At 45.6% G+C, this 12,131-nt stretch overlaps 1 protein-coding gene across 11 annotated transcripts in view; it reads right to left on the bottom strand.

Annotated features, from left to right (window-relative positions):
- Positions 1–12,131, bottom strand: part of CEP112 (centrosomal protein 112) — a 339,838-nt gene that overhangs the window by 325,643 nt on the left and 2,064 nt on the right. For 10 of the 11 annotated variants that reach the window (XR_003506951.1, XM_027519223.1, XM_027519224.1 and 7 more), the window contains exons 2-3: positions 4,148–4,261; positions 1,327–1,517 (exon numbers count right to left, since the gene is read on the bottom strand). Coding sequence is in view for 10 of the 11 variants with exons in the window: in XM_027519223.1 (XP_027375024.1) it covers positions 1,327–1,517; positions 4,148–4,253 (297 nt within the window). In the remaining variant the exon portion in view is untranslated. Of the gene's footprint in view, positions 1–1,326; positions 1,518–4,147; positions 4,262–6,729; positions 6,928–12,131 lie in introns of those variants that run through there. The other variant, XM_027519219.1, reaches the window with a different exon arrangement.

Raw genomic sequence — 12,131 nt, forward strand, 5'->3', positions numbered from 1 at the left:
TGTGAATGGGAAAACATGATACAGTACACTTGTATTTCAACATCTGAATATATTTCAGAAAATGTTCTATCTTCGGTCATTAAGAAGAAAGACACCACCCCATTTATTTCTCCTCATGGGAGACAGGCTTCATGACAGATTTCTGAAGAAAACTCTGCATATAAAGTTTGCATTAACTGTAATCCTCCCAATTCTACTCAAAAAATTCTCCAGGGGCTGTTTTCTAGGGAAGGGTGACACACGACCCTCTATCCCAAGTCAAACAAGCACAGCTGTTTCTTTTTAATTGAGGAAGTCACTTCAATGCTTAATCAATTATGAAGTCAACTAACTACTACCCCAAAGACTACTGATCTTAAGGAAACGCATGGCCATAGTTTAACACACAAAGCAGAATCTCATCTGGCACTCTGCCACGAATAACAGATTACTATCTAGGGTGCAGCATGCCTCTTGACGGAACTTTGGTTTAACTGATAAAATAGAGTCAAGTCTTAGAATATACCACACAGAAGTTTTGCAGGGTTTTCTATTTTTTAATAAATATGTATCTATCAGCGACCACCAACACCTACAGATTTCTCAAGTATCCAAACACCACATAAACCAAGACCTACTTCACAGTTACGAGGCCCAAGACAGTGAAGACTCAGCCAAGCACAAGGACAAAGCTGACTTTCGATAATGAAATCAAGTACAGAAAGTCACTGCTAAACTCTAACTTATTATTGCCACTTTATTAGATTATAAAAAACATTAGACGTCATTCAATCCAACCTCTCATATACATTAAGTAAAACATATTCGCTGTTCAGTGGCTAAGCTGTGTCTGACTTTGAGACCCCATGTACTGCAGCACACCAGGCTTCCCTCACATTCACTATTCTGAAGTTTGGTCAAATTCATGTTAACATCCAGAAAGCTTCAGAAGCTAGAATTTACCGACATCTATACATTATTAGTGTAATCCAGTGAAAATTAGTGGGAAATGAAGGCTTGAAAATTAAAATTTTTAAAGAAATAGTGCAGAATACTGTGGTGACTAAATCAATTAAGTGTAGTCCCCTTAGAGCCCAATCTCTAATTTCCATTCAAGGTGGAAAAAACTGAATCAGGGAGCAAAAAAATTGTTTTAGTTAACACCTATCTAGGACTTGTGACTTAACAAATGACCCTAGGGTCCTGTGTGACCGGGCCCTCGGGCGCCCCCGCCTGGGCATGGACAGTAAGGCGCTTGGCACACACACCTACCATGTAGGGAGGCAGGGCCCTCGGGCGCCCCCGCCTGGGCATGGGCAGTAAGGCGCTTGGCGCGCACACACCTACCATGTAGGAAGGCAGGGCTCTGAGGGTCCCTGGCTCCGGGCGCTGCGTGAACGGGCCCTCGAGCACCCCGCGCCGGAGCATGTGCAGCAGGAGCTTGGCGTACAAGTTGCGGTTCTTCCTGCCCGGGATGCCGGTGCCGGTGCCTGAAGGCTCACACAGCTTTCTGATCCAGAGTGCACACCGCTGCCGTTCTAGACACACACAGGGGCTGTTAGGCTGCATTTCTCAGAAAACACATTCCCTTACAGACCCATAAAACATCTGCTCTCGTCCATTGCAGGGGCTAGCAGATCTTTTCTGTAAAGCACCAGACAGCGAACATTTCAGTTTTGCAGGCCCAGGTGATCTTCCACACAACGTCTCAAGTTTGCAAGAAATCCCCTGCACCACACATCCACCGGGGGTCACGGCTGTTTTCTAATCAGTCTTCACAGAAAAGGCTGCAGGCGGGATGTGGAAAGGGGCTGCAGTCCGCCTCCCCTGGTCTAGTTGACCTTTATCAGTCGATTAGAGTCCCAGGATTACCATCAGATAAATCTCTGAGACAAAAATGTTGCCGTAAAATCATCTCTAAAATAATTTTAGTTGTGATGAAAAATCTTTCTATAATTTTAAAACCACGAGAGAGAAAATGCAAACTTAAGCATTTTAAACTCAATCTCTAATTGAATCACAAATGTTTCATTTATTAAAGCTGATGATTTTCAGGGATTTGTGGATGATTTATTCAGGGTTTTCTTTTAACCTCTCTAAAAATATTTGAGGGTTACTGTATTTACATATAATTTTGAAAAATAATTATCCTTTTAAAAACTACCTTAAAAATGTACCACAGTTTAATCCACATAAAATGGCCTATTGACTGCCTCATCTCACCATGACACAGAATTGTTTTCAGGGCTCACCAAGTCTATTTCAACATTAATCTTGCTGTCTAACTCAATTTAAGGATTATATATCTAACACAAATCATAAATCTGCTTTAATCTCTTAGTCTCTAAAGGTCATATTCGCTTATTGTTTTACCTACAAAAATCCCTGGGATTGATTTACCACTTTGCTCATGCTGGATTTATCACTCCAGGTATAAGAGTAGTCTCTAAAGAACTTTGTATTTTTAGTTTTGAAAATTATATAATCACAAAACACTTCTCGAAACACTGGGTGTGAAAGTGAAAGTGGCTCAGTCATGTACGACTCTGCAACCCCGAATACTGGAGTGGGTAGCCTTTCCCTTCTCCAGCGGATCTTCCTGACCCTGGAACTGAAACGGGGTCTCCTGCGCTGCAGGTTGATTCTTTACCAGCCAAGCTACCAGGGAAGCCCCAATTTCAGGTGCACTTTGTGCAAAAAGAAAACAGCAAGTAAAACTGATCAACTTAAACGGCTTTTCAAACTGTGCATTTCTATATGTCCTGGAGCAAACTGAAATCTATTAACATACAATATTCAAATGAACAGAGCTTAGTACAACCATTTGGCTAATGAAGAAATTCATTACTTAAAATAATGGGGGGAAACGAAGTAGAATTTAGCTACAATGAGATTGAAGTTGGATGAATGGTCAGGTCTTGACAGGGATGTGAGTTTCTGAGCTTTCATTACGAATTAATGGCATAAAAAGCACCAGGGATGTACCAATATCCACAATGAGTCACAAACCAAAGACCACAATTAATCCCATTCTAGATGCCCCAAATCCCTTTTTAAAAGATGGAATATGAACACAGTTTGACTTGAAGTACATTTATAATGAGAGATTTTAATATACATTTATCCTAATCAGCAGGTCTAACTCAAGAAGGAAATAATACAGTGAATATCAGAAGAGAACACCAGGTAGAAATACCATTAAATACTAATTCAACTAACTGTGAATGAGCCAGGGGATAGGAAATACTCATTTTAAGAACAGCAGAGAAAGAAAAAAGAGGTTACCATCCATAAAAGCAAGAGAAGAGGCAGAGGAAGACCGAGAAGGGAAGACCGAGCCAAACCCCTGGGCTCGGCGGGCTGCAGGCCGGCCTGCATGGAGGATGACACAGGATGTGGGACTCAAACACTGCAGCCCCTTCCCTGGGGTGAAGGTCTACACGGACTTGGCTCCTCTGTTTGAATGTAAAGTTCACTAGGTATCTCAGAGCTAGAGGGAACCTGGACAAAACTCGGGTAAACGCCAGTTTCTTGTCCCCACTCCTAACCCTCCACTCAAAAGCTCCAAAAACACATTTACTTTTACAGCCAGCCTTACGGCTGCCGTCACTTAGAGAAGCTTTCAAGCTCCTCACAGTCTCCTTGACTGCTCTCTGATAAACCTTACATTATCTGAAAATCTCTGACTTGAGACAAAACCTCTCAAAGGTAACAGGTTAGGAACTGCAAACAAGACAGCAACAAGAACTCATTGACACGTGATTTTATTCAGTCAACCAATAAGCAGGGAAGATTAACACTACTTTCTGCTTTAATAAACAAAAGGGTCAGAGACGGGTGGACAGTAAGCTTCTGAAAGGAACCATTTCCATGGGAGGAGGAAAACGTCTCAGCAAAAAACCATTCAGCTAACTTGAAAGATTCATGCACTTTAAGCTTCTGACATGGACGGGTAACATCTTAAGACCTTGCCATGGTTTAATAGGACATCATCATCGCTGAATTTCCATGTTCCCTCGAACAGCTCAGAGTAAACAATCCTTTATAAGATGAAAATTGTTATTAAACAAATTCAGTTTTCTTTCCATATTGGAAGTTCACAGGTTTGGCTAAATAATACAAAGAAAAAAATTAATGCTAAGAACCTAATTTTCAAACATAATCTTACCTGACCTATGGGGCAATTTTAGAACGAAAGGCTTCATATCTACCACAAAGTGATCAAATTCTGCATCCAGCTTCTCCCATTTTTCTTCTTCACTTCCCATTTCCATAATTCAGCCTGTAAAATATTTAAAAGTAAAAAGTCTGTATGCTGAAAACTATACAACTGTTGGAAGAGATCAAATAAAATTCATTATATTGAACACCCCCAAATTGATCTACAGATATAATGCAGTTCCACTAAAATTCCCAGCAGTATTCCTTACAGATATACACAAGCTGACTCGAAAATTTACATGGAAAGTTAAAGGAATTAGAATAGCAGACATAATTCTGAAAAAGAAGAATAAGTTTGGAAGACTCACTTTACCTGATTTTAAGAAACACTATAAACACTACAAACCTGCTGCTGCTGCTGCGGCGCTTCAGTCGTGTCTGACTCTGTGTGATCCCACAGACGGCAGCCCCCCAGGCTCCCCCGTCCCTGGGATTCTCCAGGCAAGAACACTGGAGTGGGTTGCCATTTCCTTCTCCAATGCATGAAAGTGAAAAGTGAAAGTGAAGTCGCTCAGTCGTGTCCGACTTTTCGTGACCCCATGGACTACAGCGCACCAGGCTCCTCCATGCATGGGATTTTCCAGGCAAGAGTACTGGAGTGGGTTGCCATAGCCTTCTCCTGATTAGATATTACTATATACTTATTAGAATGCTGCTGCTGCTGCTGCTAAATCACTTCAGTCATGTCCAACTCTGTGCGACCCCATAAATGGCAGCCCACCAGGCTCCCCCCGTCCCTGGGATTCTCAAGGCAAGAACACTGGAGTGGGTTGCCATTTCCTTCTCCAATGCAAGAAAGTGAAAAGTAAAAGTGAAGTCGCTCAGTCATGTCTGACTCTTAGCGACTCCATGGACTGCAGCCTACCAGGCTCCTCCGTCCATGGGATTTTCCAGGCAAGAGTACTGGAGTGGGGTGCCGTTGACTACAAACCTAGACAGCTTATTAAAAAGCAGAGACATTATTTTGCCAACAAAGATCCATCTAGTCAAAGCTATGGTTTTTCCAGTACTCATGTATGGATGTGAGTGTTGGACTATAAAGAAAGCTGAGCACCGAAGAACTGAGGCTTTTTGAACTGTGGTGTTGAAGAAGGCTCTTAAGAGTCCCTTGGACTGCAAGGAGATTCAACCAGTCCATCCTAAAGAAGATCAGTCCTGAATATTCATTGGAAGGACTGATGCTGAAGCTAAAACTCCAATACTTTGGCCACCTGATACAAAGAACTGACTCATTAGAAAAGACCTTGATGCTGGGAAAGATTGAGGGTGGGGGGAGAATGGGACGACAGAGGATGAGATGGTTGGATGGCATCACCAACTCAATGGACATGAGTTTAAATAAACTCCAGGAGTTGGTGATGAACGGGGAGGCCTGGTGTGCTGCAGTCTATGGGGTAACAAAGAGTTGGACATGACTGAGTGACTGAACTGAAAATTAACTCAAAATAAATCATAGACCTAAGTGTAAAATGTAAAACAAGAAAACATAGGAAAAAAATCTTCATGACTTGAAGTTAGTCAAGGATTTCTCAGATACAACATTAAAAGCACTACCCATAAAAGAAAAAATTGATATATTGGACTTTATAAAAATAAAAAAAACTTCTGTTCCGCAAAGAACTCTGCCAGGAGCTGAAAAGATAAGTTACAGACTGGGAAGAAACACTGCATATATCTCAGAAAGGACCTATATCAAGAATACATAAAGAACTTTTAAAACTAAACCACAAGTAAACAAGCAACCCAATAAAAGTAATCAGCAAAAAAATTAGTTCCTTTACAAAAGAAGAGGTACAGCTGACACGTAAGCAGGTGAAGAAGATGCTTTACATCTCTAATCAGTAGACAGATGCTAATGAGAACCACGTTGAGACATCACTACCCACCTATGAGGACAGCTAAACTTAGAAATGCAAACGATACCAAACCACTAAGGGCACAGAACAACAGAACAACAGGAACAGAACAACAACAGAACAACAGAAAAACAGGGCCAGAACAACAACAGAATAACAGGACCAGAACAGCAGCAGCAGAACAGGAAACAGGAACAGAACAACAGGAAGATTCACACATGGCTGGTAGGAATACAAAATGATGCAACCACTCTGGAAAACAGACATTTCTTAGTCAGTTAAGCACACACTTAGCATAGGACTCAAAAATCCTAGTCTTAGGCATTTATCTAAATGAAATGAAATCTATATTCACACGGAAACCTGAATGTACTGTTTATAACAGCTTTTTTCTTCTGTAACCACTTTTTTTTTCTTCTGTAACCAATTCCAAACACTGGAATCCAACTAAGTATCCCTCCCCTTGGAAACGGATAAACCAACTATGGTTCATCCACACAATGAAAAGCAAGGAAAGAAGTGCTGATACACCCGACAACATGGGCGAACTGCAAGTGCATCAGCCTAAGTCAGAGAAGCCGTTCTCAAAAGGCCACATACTGTATGACCATGCAGAAACTCCAGGCACACAGGTAGAAAGAAAGAAAAGGTACAGGCACACAGGCTCACTCACCGGGTTAGCAACAGGATGGGGCGGGGTGAGGAAATCACACAGGTCCTGGAACTGTTCTACATGCTATGTGTGCAGGTTATAAGAACCTATTCTATGTATGTGTAAAAATTAATCAAACTGTATACCGAAAAAGTGATTTTTAATGTCCATAAATGTACAATGTTTCAGTTCAGTTCAGTTCAGTTGCTCAGTCATGTCTGACTCTTTGCGACCCCATGAATCGCAGCACACCAGGCCTCCATGTCCATCACCAACTCCCGGAGTTCACTCAGACTCACGTCCATCGAGTCAGTGATGCCATCCAGCCGTCTCATCCTCTGTCATCCCCCTCTCCTCCCGCCCCCAGTCCCTCCCAGCATCAGAGTCTTTTCCAATGAGTCAACTCTTCGCATGAGGTGGCCAAAGTACTGGAGTTTCAGCTTCAGCATCATTCCTTCCAAAGAAATCCCAGGGCTGATCTCCTTCAGAATGGACTGGTTGGATCTCCTTGCAGTCCAACGGACTCTCTAGAGTCTTCTCCAACACCACAGTTCAAAAGCATCAATTCTTCGGTGCTCAGCTTTCTTCACAGTCCAACTCTCACATTCATATATGACCACTGGAAAAACCACAACCTTGACTAGACGGACCTTTGTTGGCAAAGTAATGTCTCCGCTTTTCAAGATGCTTATCTAGGTTGGACAAAGCTTTCCTTCCAAGGAGTAAGTGTCTTTTAATTTCATGGCTGCAGTCACCATCTGTAGTGATTCTGGAGCCCAAAAAAAGTAAAGTCTGACACTGTTTCCACTGTTTCCCCATCTATTTGCCATGAGGTGATGGAACCGGATGCCATGATCTTCGTTTTCTGAATGTTGAGCTTTAAGCCAACTTTTTCACTCTCCTCTTTCACCTTCATCAAGAGGCTTTTTAGTTCCTCTTCACATAAGGGTGGTGTCATCTGCATATCTGACGTTCTTGATATTTCTCCCGGCAATCTTGATTCCAGCTTGTGTTTCTTCCAGTCCAGCGTTTCTCATGATGTACTCTCCATGTAAGTTAAATAAGCAGGGTGACAATATACAGCCTTGACGTACTCCTTTTCCTATTTGGAACCAGTCTGTTGTTCCATGTCCAGTTCTAACTGTTGCTTCCTGACCTGCACACAGATTTCTCAAGAGGCAAGTCAGGTGGTCTCGTATTCTCATCTCTTTCAGAATTTCCCACGGTTTATTGTGATCCACACAGTCCTCCCATCAAAAAATTTAAAATACTGGTCCTTGGGTTTCTTCCTAATCAACAGGAAAAGCATTGATTATAAAGGGGTGAACCCCCAAAATCAGAAACATAGGTTTTGACAAGACTCAAGTTAAAATCTACTCAAGGGTCCACATGTTCCTCTAAGTTCTGAAATGCCTGGGTACTGTCTCTATGTGCTACTCGGTCCCCATTTGTCATTTGTTCAAACGACATTTATTCAAATCTGCAAATGACGTTTGGAGAACAGCCCTGCTGTGCCTCTCCGCCCCCCTCCCATGGCCGCCTCCACGGCAGGGTCGGCCCCTCCGCACAGGGGCTCCGCACGCAGCCGGGCCGGCCGGAGGTGAGCCAGACTCCCCTCGCTGGGACCAGCACGCGGCTCCCACCTGCGGCTCTTCCAGCCGCACCCCAAATCCCCTCGTGAGGCGCCCCTCGGGCCCCCGGCCGCCCTGCCCCCGTGACCGAGGCTCGCTGGGGTCCCTCAGCATTCCTGCTCCGGGGCAGCGCGGAAGCCGGACCAGGCCGCTGCGGCCTCGCCTCACTTCCCACTCCAGGGCCCGGCTCCCGCGTCAGCCGAAGAGTCGGGGCGACGGGCAGAGGCTCCGCCGCCGCCTCCCAGCTCATCTGCCCGAGATGCGCGCCGGCTGCGCGGCTGCGCGGCGCCCTGACTGTCGCCCACCGTCCTCTCCCTCCCCTGCCGACGACCTCCTCGCTGTGTGGCCTCGACTTCCTCCCAGGACCCGACAAAGAACAAACACCCAGAAACACCTCCAAACCCGCCTGTGCCCCGCTCACTGCCGCGTCCCGAGGACGCCCTCCCGCTTCCCCCTCAGCCCCTCACCCCCAGCCTCCAGGGCGCGGGCGACCGCTGAGCCCAGACCCAGTCCGGCGGCCCAGTCAGGCGGCCCAGTGCGGTGCCTTCCGAGCCCGTCCCTCCACAGACAGGCAGGCAGGCAAACAGGCAGACACACACACACACAAGACACACAGACACACACACACACACAGACACACACACAGACAGGCAAACACACACAGACACACAGACACACACACACGCAGACAGACACAGACAGGCAAATACACAGACACACACACACAGACACACAGACACACACACACACAGACACACACAGAGACACAGACACAAGACACACACAAAAACAAAGACACACACAGACACACACAGAGACACAGACACAGACACAAGACACACACACAAAGACACACACAGACACACACACAGACACACACACACAGACACACAGAGAGACACACACAGACACCCATACACACACACAGGCACAGACACACAAACCGACATACACACAGACACGCACACACAGACACACACACAGAGACACACAAACACACATACACACACAGACATACTACACACATAGACACACACATACACACACACACAGACACACACAGACACACACACAGAGGCACACACAGAGGCAGACACACACACACAGAGACAGACATACACACAGACTGACACAGACACACACAGAAACACACACACAGATGCACAAACACAGATACACACGCTGACACACACAGAGACACACAGACACACACACACACAAAGACATACACAGACACAGACAGACAGACACACAGGCACAGACACACAAATCGACATACACACAGACACACACACACACAAAGACATACACAGACACAGACAGACAGACACACAGGCACAGACACACAAATCGACATACACACAGACACACAGAAACACACACACAGACACACACACACACACACACAGACACACGCACAGAGGCACACACAGAGACACACACAGACACAGAGACAGACACACACACACAGACACACACACAGACACAGACACACACACACAGACACACAGACAGACACACACACACCCAGACACATACAGAAACACAGAGACAGACACACACACACAGACACACACACACAGCCAACCAACCCACAGATGACCACTCCACACACACACACACACACACACAGGGCCTAACCAACCACCCCACAGCCTAACACAGACACACACACAGACACACACACACAGAAACACACAGACTCACACACACACATAGTGACAGACACACACACACACACAGCCAACCAACCCACGGATGATCACTCCACACACACCCACAGACACACACCCACACACAGACACACACACACACACACACACAGCCTAACCAACCACCCCACGGATGACCACTCCTATACATACACACACACACACACACACACACACACACACTCTCTGCCTCACTAACCGCCCCATGGATGACCACTCTCTGTACACACACACACTCTCTGCCTCACTAACCCCCCCACGGATGACCACTCTCTCTACACACACACATGTACACGCACTCTGCCTCAGTAACCACTCCCCAGATGCCCTTACGCCACGAGCACTCCCTGCCGGTCCGCACTCGCTCAGGCTTGCTCTCCAGAGGATCACTCCTCCTCCTCACGGGCTGTCCCCCTGCCTGGAGTCAGGAAGTGCAGCTCAAGCGCCCATCTGAGACTTGCCCCGCGTGGCCCAGACTCTTCGCTCCATCCGAGTGTGCACGCTCACAGCTGTGGGGCAGCGTTTATCGTGCTTTTACTCTTTCTTCACACAACTGCACACTGTTCACACGTCTCCCACCATCTGTGAGATGCTCCTGGAAGGCAGGGACCGTGTCTGACGCATCTCAGTAGGTGCCCAGTACACCACATGGCATGTGACAGAAGCTGAAGAAATGAACATCCCACTTCCACGGGACAAACACAGGCAGACCTCAAAGGCACCGCAGGCTCAGTTCCAGACCACAGCAACGAGGCACACGCCACAGCGAGGCGAGTCGCCCGAACATGGGGCTTTCCCAGTGCATAAAAGAAGGACTGGAATGGCTACGGGATTCTTCAGGCATGAAACCTGGAGTAGGCTGCCATTCCCTTCTTCAGGGGATCTTCCTGACCCACGGATGGACCCCAGGTCTCCTGCACGGCAGGTGGATACTTTACCATCTGAGTCACCAGGGACGCTCCCTCATATGAAAGGTATGTTTACACTATGCTGTCGTCTATTGCGTGTTCAACAGCATTATGCTAAAAAAGTACATACCTTAATTTTAAAAATACTTTATTGCTAAAAAACAAAACCAAAAAAACCACTATCCATCACTTGTAATCATTTTGGGGAGGGTTTCAAATGTTCTGGGAATTACCAAACTGTGACCCAGAGACACGACGTGAGCAGATGGTATTGGCAAGTGGCGGACTTGCTCCAGGCAGGGCTGCCACAAACCTTCCATTTGTTAAAAACACAGTGTCTGTGAAGCGGGATAAAGCAAAGTGCCATAAAACAAGGTGTGTCTGTGGCGGTTTTTTGTTGTTGTTGTTGTTCCAAGTACCAAATGGTTCTTCTAGAATAGAAATACTATTGCCCTTAATTCTGTTAACCAAAACTGGTCATGGTACCTTCTGCATTACAGTAAAAGAAACATATTTTTGAATTCAAGGCTTGGTTAACATAAATTTTGTTCTATTTAATCACGTTTAATGATTAGTTAGGGCTTCCCAGGTGGTGCAGTGGTGAAGAACTCTACTGTCAACGCAGGAGACACAAGGAGACACAGTTCAATCCCTGGGTCGGGAAGATCCCCTGGAGGAGGAAATGGCAACCCACTCCAGTATTTCTGCCTGGGAAATCCCATGGACAGAGGAGCCTTGTGGGCCACAGTCCATGCGGCTGCAGAGAGTCGACCCAACTTAGTGACTAAATAAAAACAATGATTGGTTAGTTTCTGGTTGGTTTTGTTTACATTCCTACAATAATTAGCTGCATAATTTACATAACTCCATCAGTAACAGAAAGTATCAACAGAAAGCTGGTAACAAGATACCACTGCCAGATGTTATATTACTATCATTAAGCTGAAAAGCAATTAATCAAATGGATAAACAAACAAATGGAAACACAGAAACCCAGAGCCTTAAGCACAGCTCTGACCTGAAGTGTACTTCCAGGCTTAAACAGTTCATCCTGCCCACATACTCAAACATATGCCTGGGAGGGTCCATCAGTTCAGTTCAGTTGCTCAGTTGTGTCAGACTCTTTGTAACCCCATGGACTGCAGCACGCCAGGCCTCCCTGTCCATCACTA

Source organism: Bos indicus x Bos taurus, chromosome 19 (genome assembly GCF_003369695.1).
Source record: "Bos indicus x Bos taurus breed Angus x Brahman F1 hybrid chromosome 19, Bos_hybrid_MaternalHap_v2.0, whole genome shotgun sequence".
Taxonomy (NCBI): Eukaryota; Metazoa; Chordata; class Mammalia; order Artiodactyla; family Bovidae; genus Bos; species Bos indicus x Bos taurus.